We start from the raw sequence: 27,059 nt of genomic DNA on the forward strand, positions 1-27,059 counted from the left end.
TTCCCCCTATTACTTTTCTAGGGACAACCCAACATTTGGGATTTTCTTTTACTTTCACTTTCAATGATAATGGTAAAAAAGGACAAATAAAGAGAGAGAATCTCCATAACAGGAGCACAGACAATAATAAAAACTGTTCTAATCCTTCTCCACCCTATCCAAAACTAAAAAAAAAAGTTTTACCTTTAGTTATACTTTAACCACTTCCTTACCGCTGTACATCATATGATGTCCTGGGCTTTGAGTGGGGATTTCTGAATGATGGGTGTAGCTGCAGGCATCATTCAGATATAATTTTTTTCAGCCGGCGATTCCTTTCAACTGTTCAGTCGCTTTATTGTTCTTACAGGCAGCGGGAGGGGACACGCCCCCCCCCCCTCCCGCCGCCTTCCGGGGCTTCTACGGCTCATCCATACGATCGGCGAGCCAGAGAAGAAATCTGCCACCGGCGGAAGTACACCATGGAGGGTGCCGGTGACCAAATGGCCCCCGGCAGTCTCTATGACTCTCGGAGGCCTGGCAGTTGTCAATACTGCCCTGATCTTGGCTGAATAGCCGAGATTGTTTTTTTTTTTTTTTTTCATTTCAGGCTTTTCACCCCCGTAGGAGAGATCTGAGGTCTTATTGACCCCAGATCTCCCCATAAAGAGGACCTGTCACCCACTATTCCTACTAAAAGGGATGTTTACATTCCTTTTAATAGGAATAAGTGCCGGTTCACATTTCTGCGATCACATAGATCGCATGTAACTCGGAGCGCACTGCTCCTAAAATAACATGCGATGTCTGTGTGGTGAAAATTCAGCCATACAGTTTGTATGGCTGAATTTGCACCGCAATTGCACTGAACACGCACAGGACCCTTTTTTTGGTCCGCAGCAGAATCAGATCACATGGTGGTTCACACTACTGCGATCTGATTCTGTGCAAACTCTCAGATCGCACTGTGATATGCGATCTGATCTGGGGGTGTCGTTAACTTTGAATTGACACCCACAGCATATCGCATATGGCAGTGTGAACTGCCTGTTCTGCGGATGCGATGCTGGAACACGCTGTATATTCGCAGCGTTCCCGCATCGCATAAGTGTGAACCGGCACTTAAAGTTATCAAAAAAAAATTAAAGGGAAAGTGTAAAAATAAAATAAACAATAGAAAAAAAATTTATAGCGCCCCCGTTCCGCGTGCTCGCACGTAGACGTGAACGCAGGCATACTACGTGGCCACGTATGTAAACGGCGTTCAATCCATACATGTGAGGTATCACCATGAACCTTAGCGCGAGAGCAACAATTCTAGCCCTAGACCTCCACTGTAACTCTAAACTGGTAACCTGTAAAACATTTTTTAAAATATCGCCTATAGAGATTTTCAAGTACCGAAGTTTGGCGTCATTCCACAAGTGTGCGCAATTTTAAAGCATTACATGTTGGTTATCTATTTACTCGGAGTAACATCATCTTTCACATTATACAAAAAAATTGGGCTAACTTTAGTGTTTTGGTTTATTTTTGTTTTTTTATTCATAATTATTTATTTTCCCTGGAGTCCGCATCCGGCGCGCTCCCTGGAGTCCGCATCCGGCGCGCTCCCTGGAGTCCGCATCCGGCGCGCTCCCTGGAGTCCGCATCCGGCGCTCTCCCTGGAGTCCGCATTCGGCGCTCTCCCTGGAGTCCGCATCCGGCGCTCTCCCTGGAGTCCGCATCCGGCGCTCTCCCTGGAGTCCGCATCCGGCGCTCTCCCTGGAGTCCGCATCCGGCGCGCTCTGTGTCCTTCAAACACAGCCGATCACAGATCGGGGTAAAGGACCAATCACAACAGCCCTTTACCATGTGATCAGTCCGATCACAGTGTAAACAGAATTGCCGGTTATCGCCAGTACTTTCCTCATGCTCTATCACAGCGCGAGGAAAGCAGAGCCGGTAACCAGCAATCTTTTGCACACATGGCGAAAAATTACTTATTTGCAAAATTCTATAAGACCCCGTTCACATAGGGGCGACGCTACTTGTTGGGGCGACATGCACGGACTTCATATCATTGAAATCTATGCAGGTCGCCTTCAGGTCGCCCCAAAGAAGTACAGGACCCTTTTTCTAAGTCGGAGCGACTTGTGTCACTCCTATTAGAACGGGTCCTGTGCTAATCTATGGCAGGCGACCCACCGCGACTTGTCAGGCGACCAAGTCGCCTGACAAGTCGCGCTAGTGTGAACCGGGTCTTACAGAAACGAAGAAAAAGTTGTTGTTTTTTTTTTTTTGTGTTTGTTTTTTTCTTGTTTGTTTAGCAAAAAAAAAAAATGCATGGGTGATTTAATACTACCAAAAGAAAGCTCTATCTGTCTTAAAGAATTATAAAAATGTATTTTTTGGTACAGTGTTGCATGGCCACTCAATTGTCATTCAAAGTGCGGCAATTGGCCTGGTCAGGAAGGGGGTACAAGTGCCCAGAAAGCAAGTGGTTAAACTAAATTGAAAAAAAAAAATGTATTTTCCATATTTCAAGAAAAATATTTTACAAAACGGATGCTTAGGGTTTGGAATTGAAACGCTCGCAGACAAGAACCCTGACCTTTTTATAGCTGTGTAAACTTCCATGCAAGGTCCTGGATGAGTTTTATGAATCCTTTTAACAAGTCAATTACTTAGAAGAACACTATGTGTATCACCGGTGTATGCAAAGCTTATGTTAGCGCAGTGTCAGGCCACGTAGCTTGCAATGGACTGAACGTTCCTAAACATTATCCATGTGGGTTTTGTCATATTGTTCCTAAGGGGCTCCTTTTGTAATGGTTCCGGCCCGGTCAGATGTAGAACATGCAAACTGCCAAAAAAAAGTGTCTAAATATGTTTTCAAACTGTTCCTGCACAGGCTGTTCTGGAGAGTGTGTGGCCCTCTGGGAATCGAGGGGGTTACTTCCTGTGGATAAAGGTCAGGAATGTACTTCACGGAGTTGCCCAATTTAAGAGAGCATTGAAAAAGCAGCATTCCTTACCACCCCATACAACGCTTTCAGGTATTTGTCTTAATGCTGTTTGGTTAGAGGGAGGCCAGATTGTAAAATAAACTTTATGGTACGTTTTTGTACTATAGTACTGACTTAAATTGTATTTCTCTAGCGCTCATCGACAGACGTAGTCCTCGGTGATACACCACCTTCGGGTTATGTTACCTCCGCAGGAGCAGGACTAGACAGGAAATTAAAAAGCTCTGGCCACACCCTAGGGGCAGTCCCAGAGGGTATATCCTCTCTCTCTCTGCCTCAGCAAATCAGTTATTTTCTGTCTAGTTAGGAGTAAGGACCTAGATACCTTGCTGGGATCTTAGGTCCTGGCAAGAATTTTTTTCTAAAAGGATTTTTAGACAGCTTTTTTTCTCCAGTGTTCCTGTGAGATCTTCAAGCAAGAAAGCTGAACTGGGCGACGGGCTGGATGTTGAGATCCGGTGGTCACCCCAGTTCAGCCTACGAGCGCGTGCAGGCCATAGCTCCGCGCTGGGTCGGCCGCGACAAAGTCCCATTAAAAGGACTGACCCCGCGAGTTAAACGTCTCGCTGAAACGCCAAAGACCATGAGTCACGGCGTCCGTATCGGTCGACAGCCCTCCCGCCCCGGTGGAGAGGGGTACTGTCAGGAGTTGGTGCCCGCCTGGTTCCGGTATGGTGAGTAGTATGTTCCCCCTTTTTCCCTGACGGGTTTTGTGGTGAACGCGGGCCCCTCTCTGTATGGTAAGAAAGAGCTCTTTCTATCCTATAACATGTCACAAATCCTCCTACTTTGAGTGTGATTTTATGTGTGCAAAAAGCCAGGAGGCTTGGTTTGGGAGCTAACAATCTATTGTATACATGTTTTAAAGATGTAATCTGTGGCATTCTGGGAATCTTATGGGTTAAGTATAAGCTACCTACCAGTCAGAAGCCACGGACATGTAGACTGCCTTCCAAATCAGATCTCCAGCTATTAGCAGGCCTCCCGAACGACCATGCGGTCCGCCAGGGCCGGTACCGCCAACCACGCCATATCCCCATGCAGAGAGAGTGTTGTGTGCCCTGCAGCACACCGCTAGTCAGCACAGGCCGCCGCCATTTTTTTTTGCTGGATCGCACGAGCCGCCATTTTGGCGTAGCCTCGTGTCTCCAGCATGGGGGCGGCCATGTTTGAGGTGATCCTACACCTCGTGGAGCTTGGGGGAGGCGCCGGAAGGCGTGCAGAGGGGCGGAGCCGCCTCCCTTCTTCCTGGGCAGCCAGCCAAAAGACTTCCTGTTTGTCAAGACAGCGCTGTAAGCTGTTGCAGTTTTACTCTGAGCATCAAGTGGTGAGCCTGGGGGTCTATCTCTCTCTCTCTCGATCGATAGGGATCCCTAGCAGGTAACACTAAGGGGCTTTTTGTGGCGCTGGGGGTCAGAAAAGAAAAAAAAAAAAAAAAAAAAAAAGTTTTTTTCTTTTGAATTATATTATCCAGGAAGTAACTGGAGTTATCATGGACCCTGCCACACATATTCCCCCACCTGTTTCCCTCGAGGGGGCCTCGGGACCCGCCGGTGCACAGAGTATAGAATCATTTACAGCAATTTTGGAGTCTATGGTAGAGGAAAAAGGAGAAGTGCTTGGCGCTGCCAATATATGCGTTTAGAAGTGTGGAAGGTAGAAGCTAGTATAGACAACACAGATGTCACAAATATTATAACTATTATGCACGTTTGAAAAAATGAATATTGAATAAATAAGTGAGGTTTTAAATGAGGTAAAAACAGGAATAAAGTGTAAGAGCATAAAACCTAAAGCCCAATATTTAAATGTATAAAAGTAAATAGGTATGCAAAAAAAGAAGGTGACATATACATCCACAATATACTCTAGTAAAAGATATATATATATATATAGTGCCCTTCAAGTGAGGGTGAAGTGGTGGTGTTAAAACAATAAATAAATATATAAATTCAAAAATGGTATTATAGTGCAGTGGCTATTAGGTGATATGTAACACAGGTGTATAAGTGATAATAAAAAGGTAGAGTAGAAAAAATTAATATATATAAATAATTTTACAGTGACTTGAGTGACCATAAAGTGACATGTGCAAAAAAGGAAAAGAAACCTCAATCCCAAGCCTGGGAAGAGAGAGTGCCCAATATGGTTCCCCAAAAATGACAATGGGGTGGGCCACAGATGGAGGAAAATAAATCCAAAAAATTAATAATAAAAAATGCTGAAAAAAAATAATTATATAAAATGGTGGCTAAGTGATTGATACACAGAATATCTCAAAATCAATAGTGTGCTAGTGAAAAAATGCGCAAAGAAAGTGGTCAAAAATGCATAAGAAAAAACATCCACTGAGTCCTTAAGAAGCGCATAGAGGTATATCAGTCCAAAATAGTGATGAGGTGCCAAAATCACAGGTGCGACCGGTTGGATGATTCTTAGAGTGAAGACTATGGTGCTCCCCTATTCAGTGGGTCCGGTGCTCCCCTTTCTAGTAAATACCGAGCTTACCAGAAAGTACTACCCCTACAGGGGTAGAGCGCAGGTCGATATTTGTAGGGATCGCTCCCAAAGCAGAGGGGTCCGGTCACCTGGTCCACTTCTAATATTCCAATTGCCCGAGTCACAACTAATTCGCGTGTTAGTAGGGGTGTTCCAACATTAATGCTCCAACCAAGCCATTCCAGGACATGTATATAAATAAAGAAAGATGCCTCCAAATGGTGAAATACCGCTAGACTTTTATTAAAAACATCCAAAAAGCAGGTACTCACATAAAAAACAGTGCTAACGTTCCCTCAGGACTTAGGAGCCGCAAGGTCCTCTCTGGCGGTGGGGTGATGAACGGTAAGCGTTCTCCCGACCGGAGCTGCGTCCCAAGCCGATCAATACAATGCAAGCGGAAGTGATGCGGTGCGCACTCTACATGTTTCGTCGTATGACGTCATCCTGATGACGTCATACGACGAAACATGTAGAGTGCGCACCGCATCACTTCCGCTTGCATTGTATTGATCGGCTTGGGACGCAGCTCCGGTCGGGAGAACGCTTACCGTTCATCACCCCACCGCCAGAGAGGACCTTGCGGCTCCTAAGTCCTGAGGGAACGTTAGCACTGTTTTTTATGTGAGTACCTGCTTTTTGGATGTTTTTAATAAAAGTCTAGCGGTATTTCACCATTTGGAGGCATCTTTCTTTATTTATATACATGTCCTGGAATGGCTTGGTTGGAGCATTAATGTTGGAACACCCCTACTAACACGCCAATTAGTTGTGACTCGGGCAATTGGAATATTAGAAGTGGACCAGGTGACCGGACCCCTCTGCTTTGGGAGCGATCCCTACAAATATCGACCTGCGCTCTACCCCTGTAGGGGTAGTACTTTCTGGTAAGCTCGGTATTTACTAGAAAGGGGAGCACCGGACCCACTGAATAGGGGAGCACCATAGTCTTCACTCTAAGAATCATCCAACCGGTCGCACCTGTGATTTTGGCACCTCATCACTATTTTGGACTGATATACCTCTATGCGCTTCTTAAGGACTCAGTGGATGTTTTTTCTTATGCATTTTTGACCACTTTCTTTGCGCATTTTTTCACTAGCACACTATTGATTTTGAGATATTCTGTGTATCAATCACTTAGCCACCATTTTATATAATTATTTTTTTTCAGCATTTTTTATTATTAATTTTTTGGATTTATTTTCCTCCATCTGTGGCCCACCCCATTGTCATTTTTGGGGAACCATATTGGGCACTCTCTCTTCCCAGGCTTGGGATTGAGGTTTCTTTTCCTTTTTTGCACATGTCACTTTATGGTCACTCAAGTCACTGTAAAATTATTTATATATATTAATTTTTTCTACTCTACCTTTTTATTATCACTTATACACCTGTGTTACATATCACCTAATAGCCACTGCACTATAATACCATTTTTGAATTTATATATTTATTTATTGTTTTAACACCACCACTTCACCCTCACTTGAAGGGCACTATATATATATATATCTTTTACTAGAGTATATTGTGGATGTATATGTCACCTTCTTTTTTTGCATACCTATTTACTTTTATACATTTAAATATTGGGCTTTAGGTTTTATGCTCTTACACTTTATTCCTGTTTTTACCTCATTTAAAACCTCACTTATTTATTCAATATTCATTTTTTCAAACGTGCATAATAGTTATAATATTTGTGACATCTGTGTTGTCTATACTAGCTTCTACCTTCCACACTTCTAAACGCATATATTGGCAGCGCCAAGCACTTCTCCTTTTTCCTCTATATATCTAATATAATCTCTAGTGGGTTATATTCTGAAGTGGGCTGCAGTCAATCGCTTTCTACCCCCTCCCTTCGATATTTTCCTAAGCGCGGATTCTTTTCCACTCTTGGAGTCTATGGTGGCTCGGGTGGAGGCGGCCTGTCAGGGACGGGGGTCAAGGAAGCGACCCCCGCCTACCCCTATACCATCTGATACCTCTGACTCAGATTCAGAGATGGTCACGGCAGTTGCAGGTTCCTCTGCAAGGGCTGTTATCCCAGGTAAAGCCCCCTCAGACAGTGAGGAGGACGCTTCTTCTCCTGCTATAATTCAGGAAGAAGCATTGGTGGACGCACTAGTTGTGGCAGTGCAAGAAACCTTAAAACTTGAGGCTTTACCGGCAGAGGCAACTGAAACAGAGAGGCCTTTCGGTACTAATAAGCCCATCAAGATGGCGAAGGCTTTTCCGGTACCTAAATGTTTTGGTAATCAGATTAAAGGAGAATGGGAGCATTCTAAACGTACCTTTACTATTTCCAAGCGTATTGCTAGACGCTATCCGTTTGAGGAATCCATCATTAAGAAATGGACGGTACCACCAGTCGTGGATCCGCCTATTTCCAGGCTGAATAAAGCCACGGTTATTCCAGTGGAGGACACTTCGTCCTTTAAGGATCCGGTGGATCGAAAGATAGAAGCAGAGTCCCGCACTATCTTTTCTCTGATAGGGTCAGCATTTAGACCAGTAATTGTTATTGGTCTAGTTTCCCAGACACTTACGGAATGGGCGAAAATGGTACGCCAAGATCTTAGGGGAAAAGATATTCCCCAGGAGACATCTGATTTGATGGAACAGATCATACAAGGGCTACGGTTTATCTGTGACGCAGCCTTGGACACAACTCCCTTATTAGGGCATGCATCTAAGTTAGCAGTGATCCTCAGACGTGTGCTGTGGTTAAAATGCTGGTCAGCTGACCTAGGTTCCAAAAAGACCTTGACCAATCTCCCTTTTCAGGGGAATCGTCTATTTGGGGCCAACCTAGATGAAATCATTAAGGATGCCACTGGGGGCAAGAGCACTTTCTTGCCACAGGCTGCAAAAGCTAAGGGACCTCGCAACAAGCGAGGACCTTTCTTTACCGCCCATAAAGGGCGCCCGGCTGGTACTAGCGGGAAAGGCAAGATTCCTCCAGGAGGATTCAAGAAGGGCTGGTCGGACAAGCAGAGGACCAACCCAGCCAATCCCGAAGCAAAGGAGTACACAGCCTGAAGGTGCGCCCCCACCCGGTTTCAGGGTGGGGGGACGTTTTCACCGGTATTCAGGACATCAGATCGAGCATCAACCACTACTACCGGTGCGATTCTTCCCTTCCAACATTTAAGTACCACAGGAAGCGGTAGTTACCGTTCCCTGAATAGATCTTTTCCTTTACCCTTTCCTAAGATTAGTCCCGATACCTCACAGGAATCGGATCTGGTTGACCAGATAGGCCAAGTAGCCTCTAGTCGGGTGACTTCGGTCCCTGAGGTTCAACCAGAAAAGATCACCCTTCCTGATAACTATCAGGTATCTGATAAATGTGTGGAAACAGAAAACGACCAGACTTTCTCGGATGGTCGGGGCCAGATAGCTCTAGGGACGCCTGGTTCAGATCCAATCAGCGCCAGTGGTCCTAGAAATTCTAGGCTGGCCTCCTCAAGCCGGCCTGGCCGACTTGGACATGCTAGTCGCAGACGTTCCGTGGGAACTTCGTCTCAGGGAGTGTCTGTGGTCTCAAGGACCAAGTTACCTTCGTGCTTTACAGTCGCTGGTTTTAATGGCCTGGCCATTGAGACCCAAGTACTGAAGGACAGAGGTTTGTCTACTTCTGTCATTCCTACCCTTATTAAAGCAAGGAAAGCGACTTCCAGCAAAGTCTATTATCACACATGGAAGACTTATATTGCGTGGTGCGAATCTTTAGGATTTCCTCCACGTACCTATTCGGTCTCTCGAATATTGGCCTTTTTGCAACAAGGGGTTGAGCAGAAGCTAGCCTTGAGCACCATCAAGGGTCAAGTTTCAGCATTAGCAATCTTCTTTCAGAAGCCGTTAGCTACCAAATCCTTGGTGCGGAATTTCATCCAGGGGGTGCGGCACCTGGCTCCTCCAGTCCGCGCGCCCTTACCGCCCTGGGATCTTAATTTGGTTTTGTCGGTTCTACTGAAACCTCCTTTTGAAAACATCAGGGAGATTCCCTTGCTTACTTTATCCCAGAAGGTGGCCTTCTTGGTGGCTATTACTTCTGCTCGCAGGGTGTCAGAACTGGCTGCATTATCATGCCAGTCCCCATACCTAGTGATTCATAGGGATAAGGTAGTACTTCATCCTAAGCCATCTTTTCTTCCTAAGGTGGTTTCAGATTTTCATCTGAATGAAGATATTGTACTACCTTCCTTGTGTCCTCAGCCCAAGCATCATCGGGAACATGCGTTGCATTCCTTAGATGTGGTTCGGGCAATCAGGGTATACCTGAAAGCTACGGAATCTTTCCGTAAGACGGATTCACTTTTTGTGATCACGGATGGCCCCAGAAAGGGTTTGCCTGCATCTGCCGCAACCATTGCCAAATGGATTAGACAGACGGTGGTACAGGCTTATTCTATTAAGGGTCAGAGTCCTCCGTTCCCTGTTAGGGCGCACTCCACTCGAGCGCTCAGTACTTCCTGGGCCTTTCGCCATCAGGCGTCAGTGGTCCAGGTATGTAAGGCGGCCACCTGGTCGTCGGTACATACCTTTACAAAATTCTATAAAATTGATGTGACGGCATCGGCGGATGCCTCATTTGGCCGCAAGGTGTTGCAGGCCGCAATTTGAGGAGACCGGTGGTCTACCTCGAGGGTTTTTTTCTGTTTGAAAATTTTTTTGTTGAGTCTCATCATTAAGGATGAGCATTGTAAACTTCTAGTTGGCACCGGTTGGGCCTTCTAGATTGGGATTTGATTTCCATTTTCCCACCCCTCAGTTGTGATACTGCTCTGGGACGTCCCGAAGGTGGTGTATCACCGAGGACTACGTCTGTCGATGAGCGCTAGAGAAAAATGGATTTTTGTAAAATCTTACCGTAAAATCCTTTTCTCTTAGCTCATCGACAGACGTAGTCCCCGCCCCTCTGTTTTGGAGTTGGGTTGGGTTAAATTCTCTAAGCACTGCTTTTTCACATAACTGATTTGCTGAGGCAGAGAGAGAGAGGATATACCCTCTGGGACTGCCCCTAGGGTGTGGCCAGAGCTTTTTAATTTCCTGTCTAGTCCTGCTCCTGCGGAGGTAACATAACCCGAAGGTGGTGTATCACCGAGGACTACGTCTGTCGATGAGCTAAGAGAAAAGGATTTTACGGTAAGATTTTACAAAAATCCATTTTTTCAATTTTGAAGCTAAATTGGGATAACGCCTACTTTATATTTATATTTATTACATGTCCTCATTCACATAGAGTTGTAGCTTACTGTGACGGTATTCACCATCACTAGAATTTAAAGACAGATAAGTAATGGTTTGGATTGCTTCATATTTGCCAGCAATATCTCCATATAGAAATATTAAGATTTATTCCCATTTGCCATGAAATCTGTAATTCCTAAATGCTGTGTATATTGCATATCTTTCAACGTCAGCAAGGTTTTTCTTTTGTTTGTGTATTGGGAATGTGGATTGCCCTGTCTCATTGTAAGTGCTAATGACCTCCCATTGTTCTGTGTCTGGCTATTGTGTACATTGATTGCCCCCTGGGGGCTTCTGTCTCATTACACATAACAGTCGTCCTGGTCAAGCTATTGGACCAATCCCTGCTGACTCATTTTCAAGTCCTCATTTGCATGGCTAAGGAGGACCTGAAGGGGAACTGCAGGTACTTTACAATTGACCAATAGGAAAGCGGTTGTTGGGGGTGGGATGTTCCAAATTCTTTATATAAGTCTTGTTCAATAAAGTTGTTTAGAGTTCCTTCACCCTCATCTAGAGTCCTGTCTCTTATTGGGGGAATCTGCTGCAAGAGATTGCTATGGTCTTCCATACTCCCTTAGAGAATCACTGAGCTCTTGTAAGAGCTTGTTCTGCTGCACTCTCTGGGGAAAGAGAGGTTCACCCACAGGAACCTGGAGCCTTGTCGTAGGTTCAGGGTGGGTAGGAGACTGCAAGACCCTAACCATGCTGCGGCGGTTTGTGGGGTCTGAAGTGGTTACGGTGTCTGGTGGAGTGCTTGGAGCCCCTCGGGAAGCACTAGGAGCATCCGTCAACTGAGGTACCCGGTCCGGGTGCCCTGATCCGTTACACTTACCCTTTTCGATGCTGTATTCTGGACCCTCAATGTGGGGAGTATGGAAAGCTCCGCCTATTGAATTGCCAGCATCCCTTACTGAAATACAATAAATATACATATTTCTCTAGGAACTTTGGAGGCAAACCACAATTAGGAGTTGTAGGAGTTTAGGAGTTGTAAAGTCAGAAGGCTTTTTATCTTAAAGCGGAGTTCCGGACAAATTTTTTTTTTTTTTTCGGATAAAAATACCCCTAGGACAGTCAGGGCTAGTGCATTTAAGCAACGATAGCCTCTGAACTGTCCCCTGCTTTGTGTACCTGTAAGAAGAAAAACGTACCTTGAAAATTTTTTGTCCAGCGCTGCCATCTGTGGTGTGGGCAGCTGAAGCCGTAGCGTCCCTCTTCGTGTCCCTCTTCCTGGAAGTCAGAGTCCCAGAATGCCATGCTCATCATTTCCGGGGCAGGCGCATCATCCCACAGCTGGTTCTGCGCATGCCCAGAAGCTGTTCTAATTCATTTAGCAGGGAATGACGCACCTGAACCGAAGTGATGAGGGAAACCAGTGCAGGCGCATTGACTCCTGGGATTGATGACGTTCATCTCCAGGAGTCAATGCAATGAAGGAAGTGACGTCAGGGGCCGCGGCCGCATAAGGAGGAAGAGGCAGGAAGGGAAGTTAATTTTCATTAAAAATAAGGTAAGTGAAACAAAAAAAAATTATAATTAACCAATTCTTTTTTCAGGTTTTTTTAATCTGACAATGTAAAGTGAAAAAATAGGGCAGAACTCCGCTTTAATGCATTCTGTGCATTAAGATAAAAAAACCTTCTGTGTGTAGCAGCCCTCCCAGCAGCCCCTAATACTTACCTGAATCCCTTCACTATCCATTGAATGTCTACAAGTCCCTCAGCCGTCTGGGACTCTGTCCTGATTGGGTGAGACACAGCCGTGGTGCCATTGGCTCCTGCAGCACTCAGCCAATCAGGAGAGAGAGGGGCAGGGCCAAATGGCAGCTCCATTTCTCAATGGACACACAGCTCTGACTCGGTTCGGGTGCCCCCCCATAGCAAACTGCTTGCTGTGGGGGCACTCGATGGGAGGGAGGGGCCAGAAGCAGAGAAGAGGAGGATCCAGGATGCTCTGTGCAAAACCAACTGCACAGAGCAGGCAAGTATAAATTGTTGGAATTTAAAAAAAAAAAAAGGACTAACACTAAAATCCCTGCGTCTACAGACATCCACGATCTAACACTAACCTATATAGCCCTGAAAAAAAGATATCAGTATGCATACCGTTTTTTTAAGCCAATCTGGCCCGGTCTCAAGCAGCAGAAGTTCTGCAGAAGACACTGCCGAAAACGGCTGAAAAAAAAATGAGAAGTGAAGTCACCCATAGACTTACTATGGAGCTTCCATTGTTGGCTGCCTCCTCTGCACCCGCCTCCACAGTGAAGCACCTGCTGACAGCTCAGCGTGGGATCAGGTCGGATCGGCTTCAAAAAAGGTAAGTATACTGATTTCTTCTTTACAGGGCTAGATAGCTTAGTGTTAGATCTAGGTCCTTTATAGATGCAGGAGTTTCAGTGTTAGGGTGGACTTCAACTTTAAGCTTGTACTATCCTTTTTTAAAGATTAATTGGAAATTGCTTTCAAAGTCCCTAGGAAAATTTGCATGTATATTGTATATTGTATTCTGGACCCTCCAACATGGAAAAACTCTTGGTAGTTCTTTGCTTGTGAGGGGGATGTGCAGCTGTGTTTGCATTATTTAACCCTGTCTATACCATGCAGACAGATCTTCATTATCAATTCTAACTAGATTTGAACATTCTGTCCTAACAAAGGGTTAAAAGAGAAGTATGGCCAAAGCTTTTTTTCTGCTATACTTGTCTTGTGGGTCACAGGAGTATGATTAATTTTGTTCTCCCGTGACCCAGTCAGCTGATAGCAGGCTCAGGAAGCATCCCGACAACATTGTCGAGATCCTACCCACTTCCTGATTGACAGTTGGCTCTGCCATTCAGTCTGCTGCTAAGAATCATAACCAGCTGTTCCCGCCCTCTTCCCAGTCTGCTGCTCTAGTGAGCGCTGGAGGATTGGAGAGCAGTGACCAACAGTCTCTGCTCGGAGCAGGCCAAGAACTGCGCAATCAGTGGTCATGAGATCACTCAGTTCTTGGTCTTGGAGCCAATGTGGGACAGCTGCAGCATAGAGGTTAGTATGGATGTTTGTTTTTTCCTTTCAATCCCATACTTCTCCTTTAGTGCCGGTTCACACTACCGCGGCACGACTTCGGGGGCGACCTGTGAAGTCGCGTGCACCACGACTTCGGCGCGACTTGCACGTGCTTCATATAATGAATGTCAATGCAAGTCGCTCCGATGTCGCACCGATGTAGTGCAGGAACTATTTTCTAAGTCGGAGCGACTTGTGTCGCTTCTATTAGAACGGTTCCCGTAGCACTGCATGGACCGCGACTTGTCAGGCTGACCAGTCGCCTGACAAGTCACGGTAGTGTAAATGGGCACTTAGGGCCCTTTCACACCTCACTGTAGGAAAATCACGGTAAAAACGTATGTTCTTTTATCATGATTTTGCTGTTTCCAATACGCTTCCTGTGCATTTTTAGGTTGCCTGCACCTGTGAAAAATGAACATGTGACTCAAAAACGCACCAAAAGAGCAAATTTCCATTTATTTCAGTGGGAAGCTGCATTTTTTGGCACAGTTTTAAACACCGCAGCAAAGATGCAACATGCAGGAACTTTTAAAAATGCACCGCACCCACAGCGCAGTGGTGTGAAAAGCTCCATAGGATTTAAAGGGAAACCTTTTTCATGTGTTTTTCTTGCAGAGTTAAAACACAGGGAAAATGTATCAGTGTGAAAGGGTCCTTAAAGGTGTAGAGGCTGGGCATATTTCTTTATATGTTATTGAGGACAGACTTGGGACAGGCTCACTGTAATATTGTTCAAAAAGCTTGCAGTCAGCCATGACACTCCTCCTGAGAAACCTCTAAAAGATAGAATACTGTACAGTAAAACCTTGGTTTGAGAGTAACTTGGTTTAAGAGCGCTTTGCAAGACAAGCAAAATTTTCAAATAAATTTTGACTTGATATACAAGTAGCCTCAAGTCACAGCTGAGTATAAAAGAGAAGAGGGGCGCCTCTAAGTGTAGCAATATGGTTAAATTTAAGGAAGGTACAACATTTAGCAACTCACATGGTTGATGATTGGAACAGGCACATCTAAGTATGCAGGCATCTGGGGTAAAGCTGTCCACATAGACCGTCCTCCGCACCACCATCTACATCATCCCTTCCATGCTGCCCCTCGCTTTCAGATCGCTTTACTGCAGGGTGGTCTTCCCGGTCTGGATTTCAGACTGGCAGCCGGTGGTGCAGAAGATGGTCTATGTGGACCGCTTTACCCCGGATGCCTGCATACTTAGATGTGCCTGTTTTATTCATCAATCATGTGAGTTGCTAAATGTTGTACCTTTATTAAATGGAACCATATTGCTACACTTAGAGGCGTTTCTCTTCTCTTTGATACTCTGTAGCTCCTGCTGGATTTTGCTTCTAATCCACTTGTGGAAGCGGCTATTTGTGGATGGACATTTTATGGTTATATCGCAATGCTATAATCTTTTTATATGGACTATAAACTGAAGGCTTTATGAATAAATGGTTGTGGAACGAATCATCTGAGTTTCCATTATTTCTTATGGGGAAATTCGCTTTGATATAAGAGTGCTTTGGATTACAAGTATGTTTCCGGAACGAATTATGCTCGCAATCCAAGGTTTTACTGTATATCTTTTTAAATACGTTCTAGGCATGTTGTATGAATGAGAACACACAAGGGTTTTCTCAAAAGTGCCTGCAAAAGTGGAAATACGCTTTAAAGTTTAATCATCCGTTTGTCGGCACATGAACCAGGTTAGTTCTGAGTTGCATAGTGACTGTGTCCTTTTCTCTCTTTTTTTCCGAGATGGAAGTGACCTGGATGCCGTCAGCCATGGAAGTATGGACAGCTCTATAGACATGAACCCCACAGAGCAGCCGTCATTCAGTACAGATGTAACCAGTGCTGATGCTGCTGATGACAGATCAAGTACAGGTGTGTGCTCTGGAGGGAGAAACCAGGGACTGAGTAAATAAACCTCGCCTACACACAACCCCCAACCCAAAGGCTTGTTGCTAGACACCCCAATGGTATACAGTTAGAAATGGTTGTTATATCTAATGGGAAAGAGCTGGGAAACTCTGAAGCAAGGATTGCTGTTCCTGCTTTCACTGAGCTTTCCAGTTCTAGCAAAATGCAAATAAATGAGTCAAAGGTGTCATACAATATGACACCAAACATGGTACACTGTTATTGGGTGTGTGGACTACAAAAATACAATTTCTCTAGCGCTCATCGACAGACGTAGTCCTCGGTGATACACCACCTTCGGGTTATGTTACCTCCGCAGGAGCAGGACTAGACAGGAAATTAAAAAGCTCTGGCCACACCCTAGGGGCAGTCCCAGAGGGTATATCCTCTCTCTCTCTGCCTCAGCAAATCAGTTATTTTCTGTCTAGTTAGGAGTAAGGACCTAGATACCTTGCTGGGATCTTAGGTCCTGGCAAGAATTTTTTTCTAAAAGGATTTTTAGACAGCTTTTTTTCTCCAGTGTTCCTGTGAGATCTTCAAGCAAGAAAGCTGAACTGGGCGACGGGCTGGATGTCGAGATCCGGTGGTCACCCCAGTTCAGCCTACGAGCGCGTGCAGGCCATAGCTCCGCGCTGGGTCGGCCGCGACAAAGTCCCATTAAAAGCACTGAACCCGCGAGTTAAACGTCTCGCTGAAACGTCAAAGACCATGAGTCACGGCGTCCGTATCGGTCGACAGCCCTCCCGCTCCGGTGGAGAGGGGTACTGTCAGGAGTTGGTGCCCGCCTGGTTCCGGTATGGTGAGTAGTATGTTCCCCCTTTTTCCCTGACGGGTTTTGTGGTGAACGCGGGCCCCTCTCTGTATGGTAAGAAAGAGTTCTTTCTATCCTATAACATGTCACAAATCCTCCTACTTTGAGTGTGATTTTATGTGTGCAAAAAGCCAGGAGGCTTGGTTTGGGAGCTAACAATCTATTGTATACATGTTTTAAAGATGTAATCTGTGGCATTCTGGGAATCTTATGGGTTAAGTATAAGCTACCTACCAGTCAGAAGCCATGGACATGTAGACTGCCTTCCAAATCAGATCTCCAGCTATTAGCAGGCCTCCCGAACGGCCATGCGGTCCGCCAGGGCCGGTACCGCCAACCACGCCATATCCCCATGCAGAGAGAGTGTTGTGTGCCTGCAGCACACCGCTAGTCAGCACAGGCCGCCGCCATTTTTTTTGCTGGATCGCACGAGCCGCCATTTTGGCGTAGCCTCGTGTCTCCAGCATGGGGGCGGCCATGTTTGAGGTGATTCTACACCTCGTGGAGCTTGGGGGAGGCGCCGGAAGGCGTGCAGAGGGGCGGAGCCGCCTCCCTTCTTCCTGGGCAGCCAGCTGTTTGTCTAAGACAGCGCTGTAAGCTGTTGCAGTTTAACTCTGAACATCAAGTGGTGAGCCTGGGGGTCTATCTCTCTCTCTCTCGATCGATAGGGATCCCTAGCAGGTAACACTAAGGGGTTTTTTTGTGGCACTGAGGGTCAAAAAAAAAAAAAAAAAAAGTTTTTTCTTTACTTTTGAATTATATCATCCAGGAAGTAACTGGAGTTATTATGGACCCTGCCACACATATTCCCCCACCTGTTTCCCTCGAGGGGGCCTCGGGACCCGCCGGTGCACAGAGTATAGAGTCATTTACAGCAATTTTGGAGTCTATGGTGGCTCGGGTGGAGGCGGCCTGTCAGGGACGGGGGTCAAGGAAGCGACCCCCGCCTACCCCTATACTATCTGACACCTCTGACTCTGATTCAGAGATGGTCACTGCAGTTGCAGGTTCCTCTGCAAGGGCTGTTATCCCAGGTAAAGCCCCCTCAGACAGTGAGGAGGACGCTTCTTCTCCTGCTATAATTCAGGAAGAAGCATTGGTGGACGCACTAGTTGTGGCAGTGCAAGAAACCTTAAAACTTGAGGCTTTACCGGCAGAGGCAACTGAAACAGAAAGGCCTTTTGGGACTAATAAGCCCATCAAGACGGCGAAGGCTTTTCCTGTACCTAAATGTTTTGGTAATCAGATTAAAGGAGAATGGGAGCATTCTAAACGTACCTTTACTATTTCCAAGCGTATTGCTAGACGCTATCCGTTTGAGGAATCCATCATTAAGAAATGGACGGTACCACCAGTCGTGGATCCGCCTATTTCCAGGCTGAATAAAGCCACGGTTATTCCAGTGGAGGACACTTCGTCCTTTAAGGATCCGGTGGATCGAAAGATAGAAGCGGAGTCCCGCACTATCTTTTCTCTGATAGGGTCAGCATTTAGACCAGTAATTGTTATTGGTCTAGTTTCCCAGACACTTACGGAATGGGCGAAAATGGTACGCCAAGATCTTAGGGGAAAAGATATTCCCCAGGAGACATCTGATTTGATAGAACAGATCATACAAGGGCTACGGTTTATCTGTGACGCAGCCTTGGACACTACTCCCTTGTTAGGGCATGCATCTAAGTTAGCAGTGATCCTCAGACGTGTGCTGTGGTTAAAATGCTGGTCAGCTGACCTAGGTTCCAAAAAGACTTTGACCAATCTCCCTTTTCAGGGGAATCGTCTATTTGGAGCCAACCTAGATGAAATCATTAAGGATGCCACCGGGGGCAAGAGTACTTTTTTGCCACAGGCTGCAAAAGTTAAGGGACCTCGCAACAAGCGAGGACCTTTCTTTACCGCCCATAAAGGGCGCCCGGCTGGTACTCCCGGGAAAGGCAAGACTCCTCCAGGAGGGTTCAAGAAGGGATGGTCGGACAAGCAGAGGACCAACCCAGCCAAACCCGAAGTAAAGGAGTACACAGCCTGAAGGTGCGCCCCCACCCGATTTCAGGGTGGGGGGACGTTTTCACCGGTATTCAGGACATTAGATCGAGCATCTACCACTACTACCGGTGCGATTCTTCCCTTCCAACATTTAAGTACAGGAAGCGGTAGTTACCGTTCCCTGTATAGATCTTTTCCTTTACCTTTTCCTAAGATTAGTCCCGATACCTCACAGGAATCGGATCTGATTGACCAGATAGGCCAAGTAGCCTCTAGTCGGGTGACTTCGGTCCCTGAGGTTCAACCAGAAAAGATCACCTTTCCTGATAACTATCAGGTATCTGATAAATGTGTGGGAACAGAAAACGACCAGACTTTCTCGGATGGTCGGGGCCAGATAGCTCTAGGGACGCCTGGTTCAGATCCTATCAGCGCCAGTGGTCCTAGAAATTCTAGGCTGGCCTCTTCAAGCCGGCCTGGCCGACTTGGACATGTTAGTCGCAGACGTTCCGTGGGAACTTCGTCTCAGGGAGTGTCTGTAGTCTCTAGGACCTATTTACCTTCGTGCTTTACAGTCGCTGGTTTTAATGGCCTGGCCATTGAGACCCAAGTACTGAAGGACAGAGGTTTGTCTACTTCAGTCATTCCTACCCTTATTAAAGCAAGGAAAGCGACTTCCAGCAAAGTCTATTATCACACATGGAAGACTTACATTGCGTGGTGCGAATCTTTAGGATTTCCTCCACGTACCTATTCGGTGTCTCGAATATTGGCCTTTTTGCAACAAGGGGTTGAGCAGAAGCTAGCCTTGAGCACCATCAAGGGTCAAGTTTCAGCATTAGCAATCTTCTTTCAGAAACCTTTAGCTACCAAATCCTTGGTGCGGAATTTCATCCAGGGGGTGCGGCACCTGGCTCCTCCAGTCCGCGCGCCCTTACCGCCCTGGGATCTTAATTTGGTTTTGTCGGTTCTACAGAAACCTCCCTTTGAAAACATCAGGGAGATTCCCTTGCTTACTTTATCCCAGAAGGTGGCCTTCTTGGTGGCTATTACTTCTGCTCGCAGGGTGTCAGAACTGGCTGCATTATCATGCCAGTCCCCATACCTAGTGATTCATAGGGATAAGGTAGTACTTCATCCTAAGCCATCTTTTCTTCCTAAGGTGGTTTCAGATTTTCATCTGAATGAAGATATTGTACTACCTTCCTTGTGTCCTCAGCCCAAGCATCATCGGGAACATGCGTTGCATTCCTTGGATGTGGTTCGGGCAATCAGGGTATACCTGAAAGCTACGGAATCATTCCGTAAGACGGATTCACTTTTTGTGATCACGGATGGCCCCAGAAAGGGTTTGCCTGCATCTGCCGCGACCATTGCCAAATGGATTAGACAAACGGTGGTACAGGCTTATTCTATTAAGGGTCAGAGTCCTCCGTTCCCTGTTAGGGCGCACTCCACTCGAGCGCTCAGTACTTCCTGGGCCTTTCGCCATCAGGCGTCAGTGGTCCAGGTATGTAAGGCGGCCACTTGGTCGTCGGTACATACCTTTACTAAATTCTATAAAATTGATGTGACGGCATCGGCGGATGCCTCATTTGGCCGCAAGGTTTTGCAGGCCGCAATTTGAGGAGACCGGTGGTCTACCTCGAGGGTTTTTTTCTGTTTGAAAATTGTTTTGTTGAGTCTCATCATTAAGGATGAGCATTGTAAACTTCTAGTTGGCACCGGTTGGGCCTTCTAGATTGGGATTTGATTTCCATTTTCCCACCCCTCAGTTGTGATACTGCTCTGGGACGTCCCGAAGGTGGTGTATCACCGAGGACTACGTCTGTCGATGAGCGCTAGAGAAAAATGGATTTTTGTAAAATCTTACCGTAAAATCCTTTTCTCTTAGCTCATCGACAGACGTAGTCCCCGCCCCTCTGTTTTGGAGTTGGGTTGGGTTAAATTCTCTAAGCACTGCTTTTTCACATAACTGATTTGCTGAGGCAGAGAGAGAGAGGATATACCCTCTGGGACTACCCCTAGGGTGTGGCCAGAGCTTTTTAATTTCCTGTCTAGTCCTGCTCCTGCGGAGGTAACATAACCCGAAGGTGGTGTATCACCGAGGACTACGTCTGTCGATGAGCTAAGAGAAAAGGATTTTACGGTAAGATTTTACAAAAATCCATTTATGATAATACACACCTTTTGGTAAATAGATGTGGTGAATTGAAAGAATAGTAGTGAGTTTGGACTATACCAAGGTACAATTCCTAACTAATGCAGCTGAGAATGTCATGCAGCTGCTCATAAGTGTATTCTTGATAGCGGAGGAGTCCTGCTGTCAGAATACAATGGCACAGTGGGCAGGATTTCTCCATCCATCTCAAATGTGTGCATGGGGGCACCCGTTTGTTTCTTTCTGATTGAAAAAAAAAAAAACAACCTGCTATGGCCAGCCTTAAAGTGGAGTTCCACCCTTAAATTCGACTTTGCCCCATCTGCTTGCTCTGTGTCACCTGAAAAATAAATGGATAATCACAATTTTTTTTTTTTACTTACCTTGTTTTAGAAGAAAATACTTACCTTACTTCCTCTTCCTCTTCCTCCCTCTGCGGATACGTCCGCCGCCGTGACTTCTTCTTGCATTGATTCCTGGGAGCTGAACGTCATCGCTCCCAGGAATCAATGCGACTGCACCGGCCCCGCTTGTCATGTCCGATGCAGGCGCGTCATTCCCTGCTAAACAGCTTCTGGCCATGCCCAGAAGCTGTGCAGGGATGACGCTCCTGCACCGGAAGTGACGGCGGGGCCGATGCAGTGCATTGTGGGATCAAAGAGGACACGGAACAGGACGCAGAAGAGAACGCTCCGGCTTCAGCTGCCCACACCTGAGATGGCAGCGGCTGGACAAGACATTTTCAAGGTAAGTATTTCTTCTAAAAGGTAAGTGCGACCCGGGACAGTTCAGAGGCGATCCATTGTGGAATGCACTAGCCCTGACTGTCCCAGGGGTATTTTTATCTAAAAAAAATTTTTTAGGTAGAACTCCGCTTTAAAGGGATTTTACAGTCTTGTTTTAATAAAAAAACAAAAAAAAAAACCTAAAAAACATATTATACTTTCCTCCTCTGTGAACTGGTTTTGCACAGAGCAGCCTGGATCCTCCTTTTCTATGGTCCTTCTTCACTGCTCCTGGCCCCTCCCTCCTGTTGAGTGCCCCCACAGCAAGCAGTTTGCTATGGGGGCACCAGAGCCGAGCTGCAGCTCGGAGACACGGAGCTGCGGTTTCTATCCGCCTCCTCTCTCTCCTGACTGGCTAACTGATTTTGATTGATAGCAGTGCGAGCCAATTGCGCCATGTCTCAGCTAATCAGGAGAGAGAGACCCAGATGGCCGAGAGACTCCTGCACATCGTTGGATAGAGATGGGCTCAGGTAAGTATTAGGGGGGGGGCTGCTGCACACTGAAGGCTTTTTATCTTAATGCATAGAATGCACCTTCTGCCTTTACAACCCCTTTAAAGTGATTGTAAAGTCTTTTTTTTCTATTAAAATAACAAACATGTTATAATTACCTGCCCTGTGTAGTTTGTTTTGCACAGAGCAGCCCAGATCCTCCTCTTCCCGGGTCCCTGGCTGGAGCTCCTGGCCCCTCCCTCTCGTTGAGTGCCCCCACAGCAAGAAACTTGCTATGGGGACACCCGAGCCACAGCTTCCTGTGTCCGTTCAGACACGGAGTTGCAGTTCGCCCCCCTTCTCCTCATTGGCTAACTGAGTTTTATTAACAGCAGCGGGAGCCAATTGTGCTGCTGCTGTGTCTCAGCCAGTGAAGAGGGAGAGTCCCGGACAGCCGCAGCATTCGTGGACATCGCTGGTTCGAGATGGCGCTCAGGTAAGAGGGGGGCTGAGGGGAAAAGCTGCACACAAAAGGCTTTTTTATCTTAATACATAGAATGCATTAAGATACAAAACCTTCCGACTTTACAACCACCATGGTGCCAAGGCATCCGTTTTTTTTCTGCATGCGTTCTGCAAGGGCACAACAAAATAACAGTTGTACTCTATGTGCCCTGTTCACACCACGACGTGCAGATTTTTTATTTTTTCTGCGCAGGAATCTGCAATGTGTAGGCAGTTTTCTGCACGGGAAAAAAACTGACATGACATCAACATTGTTGTGAACAGAGCACATAACTGATGCGCACGAAAACTGATGTGAAACATGTCTCTGCAAGTAAAATCTGTGCGGTTTTCCCATCAGTTTTCATGGTGTGAACAAGCCCTAATTCGATGGGTTTGGTTTCGCCGAAAGTCTCTCTGAGATCCTGGTGTTAAAATAACATAAGGGGAAGCTAAGCTTGTTAGCACCCTCCCCTGCCACATTTGGCACTTTTTTTTTTTTTGGGGGGGGGGGGGGGGAGCGGGTACCTGGTTTTGACATATAACAGCTCCCACTTTTTGGGTAAGATGCCACAGCCATCTCCGAGTATTTCCGGCCCCTCCTCATTCCCGCCGCTGCCTTCTGGGACACGCACGCACAGGTCCCAGAAGACAACGGGATTAATCAGAAAGTGCAGTGCTACTCACACATGTGCAGTAGGAAACCCGCTGTGAAGCCTGGAAGCTTCACTGATGGTTTTCCTTAGTGAAGATGCCAGCGCCTGCACCTGAAGCCGATTGACAATTCAGCTTGGGGGGCTGACATTGCTGGATCCCTGGACAGGTAAGTGTCCTTATATTAAAAGTCAACAGCTACAATATTTGTAGATGCTGACTTTTAATTTTCTTTGCTTTGTGGGAAAAAGGACAAATCTTTTTGTGTACAGCATTGCATGACTGCAGTCAAAGTAACGCTGTGCTGTATCGCCAAAAATGGCCATGAAGGGGGTTCAATCTTCTGGAGGGCAATTGGTAATTTTTGCATAGAGTGCAAAGAACAATACTTTTTACTTTTAATTTTATGTGTGTATATACCACCTACCACCCTTGTTATGCATCTAACAAATTTTTATTAAGGTCCTGATCACACCTGACTGTTTTTTCAGCTCGTAAAACGCTCATCTCTGAAGCTCCAAAACGCCCACAGACACCCGACTTTCTATTAGTGTGAACATCACAGACAACAAGAAAACGGATTCAAATACACTTCTTACATTTAAAGCTAACATTGTTCCTTGTTCACACCTGAGCGCATCTCTGAAGTCTCAAAACGCCCTACAAGCAAAATCCCATTCATTTCAATGGCCCCTGTTCACATATGAGCGTTTTGTCGCCTGAAACTCAAAAAAGTTATTTTTGGTCAGATTACAAGCGTTTTTGGTCAGATGTCAATGCCTTCCTCCAAAACACCTGCAAAAAAAAAAAAGCCAGAAAAGATGCCTGAAAAGGATATACTCAGATGTGAATGGAACCTAACTGATTGATATTTTATTTTTTTGTTTATATTAGGTGGGCAGTCAGATCTTGGATACAGTTCACTGTCCAAAGAGGAAGTTCGCAGGGGGGCTGTAAACGATATACAAGAGGAACAGGAAAACTCTCGAGGGAGTGACTCTAGCTCATGTAAGTACCAAAATAAAATGACTATTATGCAAATCAAGTGTATTTTTAGAAGCTTTTTATTTTCATGGTAGCTTTCTGCAGACATGGCTACACCCATAACAGCAGCAATCATCCATTATTGAACTCACTGCGTATGCCAGGAAATCAATGAAGGGTTATGGGAAGCATTTCTGTCATACAAAGAGAGAGAAAAGAAGGGGTCTTCCCACAATAAAAGAGATGATGTTTTCTGAAATGCTTCTGCCAGGAACGGTTTGCTATAGTTTAACCCCTTGCTTGTCAATATACAAGGAGCAAATATACTAAGGCCAATTTAGACAGGAGCCAGTTAACCTACCAGCATGTCTTTGGAGTGTGGGAGGAAACCCACGCAGGCACAGGGTAAATCTGAAAACTCTAGATAGGTAGTGCTATGGTTGGGATAAGCACTGCATAAATTGATGGCACTATACAAGTACAGTACCTGAAACAAATAAATATTCTCCTGCAGCCACTGAATTCCCAGGCTGCCACCAATCATCCTATCACAGGTGTGATCACGGGGTGTGCCTGGGCACACGCTAAACACCCCATGCAGCGCATAGTCTCCCTGCTACTCGGCAACTTCCTTCCTCTCCGCCAGGTGCTGCTGAGGATGTTTCAGGATGGAAAGGGGCAAGTAAATGTCATTTATCAGCCCCTTCCTCTTCAGAAGTTGAAGTGGTTCCCGGGTCTTCCCCGATTCTTGCAGGGACCCTGGCACCGCTTGTTGGCTCCCTTGTGACAGCAGTAACGTTAAACCGGATCTTCACTGCATCTAAACACCACAAACTAAAAACGATATTTAATTCATTTTTAGTATTCAAAGCAAACTCCACCATCCATCCTTCCATCCATCCATGTCTCCATGCTTTAATTTGGTGGGAAATCTCTTTGAAAAACACCCCCTAGCATTTCTGGCCGTGGCCATGTTGAGTGCAAATGGTTCATGTAGCATGTATTTCCTGTCCTAAACACATGTACTATATATATGTAAAGCGCTGCGTAAATTGACAGTGCTATATAAGTACCTGAAATAAAAATAAAATAAGCACCATTCTGCTTGTGTTCTGTCAAAAGAGCCAACTCGTCAAAATCTCCAATTATGTCACTTCCGGTGACTCTCCAGCAGCAGTAATTGTAGATTTCGATGACTTGGCTGTTTTCACAGAACACCGGCAGCGTACAGACTACGATACACGATATAATGAGTGGACATTGTTAGTCCGCCCGCTAGTGACCAACAACGCGGATGCCTCCGAGGCGGCGACAAAGTTTTTACTCCTTAGCCGGTGTTCTGCGAAAACAGCCAATTCGTCGTGTACTATAGTGTATAGGCTGCCCGTGTTCTGCGAAAAACAGCCAAGCCGTCGTATACCATAGTGTATAGGCTGCAGGTGTTCTGCGAAAACAGCCAAGTCGTTGTGTACTATAGTGTATAGGCTGCCGGTGTTCTGCAAAAACAGCCAAGTCGTCGTGTACCATAGTGTATAGGATGCCGGTGTTCTGTGAAAACAGCCAATTCGCTGTGTACCATAGTGTATAGGCTACCGGTGTTCTGTGAAAACAGCCAATTCGCCGTGTACCATAGTGTATAGGCTGCCGGTGTTCCAAGTCATCGAAATCTGCGATTACTGCTGCTGGAGAGTCACCGGAAGTGATGTAATTGGAGATTTTGATGAGTTGGCTCTTTTGACAGAACACATGCAGGAGAGTGTGTTTAGCTGAGAAAACCCCTCCTCTTCTCCCCCCCCCTCCTGAAGACTCCTGGGATGTATGACATCATATGCCTTGGCAGGAAACCAGGAAGTAACTGAAGAAATGTAAAAAGTTTAAAATCTGTAATTATGATATACTTTCCTATCTATTTGCTAATGCTAGCAGCATAGGGATTACAAATGATCATTGTTGATTGGGAGAGTGAAGTTCTGCTTTAATATGTAAACGGCAATTGCACCATGTATTTCCACAAACGTTGGAGTGCAGTAATTCTGGGGCCATAATTTACTATTAACCTGTAAAAGCTTTCAAAGCATTGCCTATGGACAGTTTTGGGTACAGTAGGTTTTTGCCATTTCACAGGCACACGCAGTTTAAAATCTTGACATGTTTGTTATCTCTGTACTTGAGGTAACCCATTCATTTATATTTGGAGTCTTATATAGTGTTTGTGTGCACTAAAATTCATTTTAGTGCAATTTGTTTCCTGAAAACACTGTTTGATTGCAGTTGCACAAATATTGAGAGACATAAAAAAATTGCAACTGCCACCATTTTATTCTACAAGCCCCTGGCCTCCATAAAATAGCTTTGATGTTTATAATATAATAAAATGATTTTAATACCTTATACATTTTTATAATCCAATATTTTTCTTTCTGTCCCTCAGAACTGGTTTCATTCACATTTCTGTCATTGCAAAACATGTTCTCTAAGTAGAAAGCACAGCACCTAAAGTGACACTAAACCATATTCTTAGTCTCTAAAAATAATCCACACTACTTATCCACTTGACTTCCATAAAATTTCCCCTCTTTTAATCATCTTAAGCCCCGGGGGATTTGGCTGCTCCAAGACCAGGCCCTATTTTGCGATTCGGCACTGAGTGAATTTAACGGACGATTGCGCAGTCGTGCGACGCTGTACCCAAATGAAATTTACGTCCTTTTTTTTTCCACAAACAGAGCTTTCTTATGGTGGTATTTGATCACCTGTGCGATTTTTACTTTTTGCGCTATAAACCAAAAATAGAGCCACAATTTTGAAAAAATATTTTTCACATTTTTTTTTTATATGAAATTCTCAACAAAAAAATAATGTAAAAATCTAAATTTTTTAACATTTTAGGCCAATTTGTTTTCTGCTACATATTTTTGGTAAAAAAAAATCGCAATAAGCAGATTTTGATTGGTTCGCGCAAAAGTTATTGCGTTTACTAACTACGGGAATGATTTATGTCATTTTTATTGTTTTTTTTTTT

General features: G+C 45.4%; 1 protein-coding gene across 1 annotated transcript in view; it reads left to right on the plus strand.

The window, feature by feature from the left end:
• DENND4A (DENN domain containing 4A) overlaps positions 1-27,059 on the plus strand; it is a 306,249-nt gene that overhangs the window by 210,546 nt on the left and 68,644 nt on the right. The window contains exons 19-21 of the mRNA XM_082255258.1: positions 2,873-3,017; positions 15,557-15,685; positions 23,948-24,061. Of these exons, the coding sequence (XP_082111384.1) occupies positions 2,873-3,017; positions 15,557-15,685; positions 23,948-24,061 (388 nt within the window). The remainder of the gene's footprint in view (positions 1-2,872; positions 3,018-15,556; positions 15,686-23,947; positions 24,062-27,059) is intronic.

This window comes from Pelophylax lessonae (genome assembly GCF_965119305.1).
Source record: "Pelophylax lessonae genome assembly, chromosome: 4".
In the NCBI taxonomy this organism is placed as follows: Eukaryota; Metazoa; Chordata; class Amphibia; order Anura; family Ranidae; genus Pelophylax; species Pelophylax lessonae.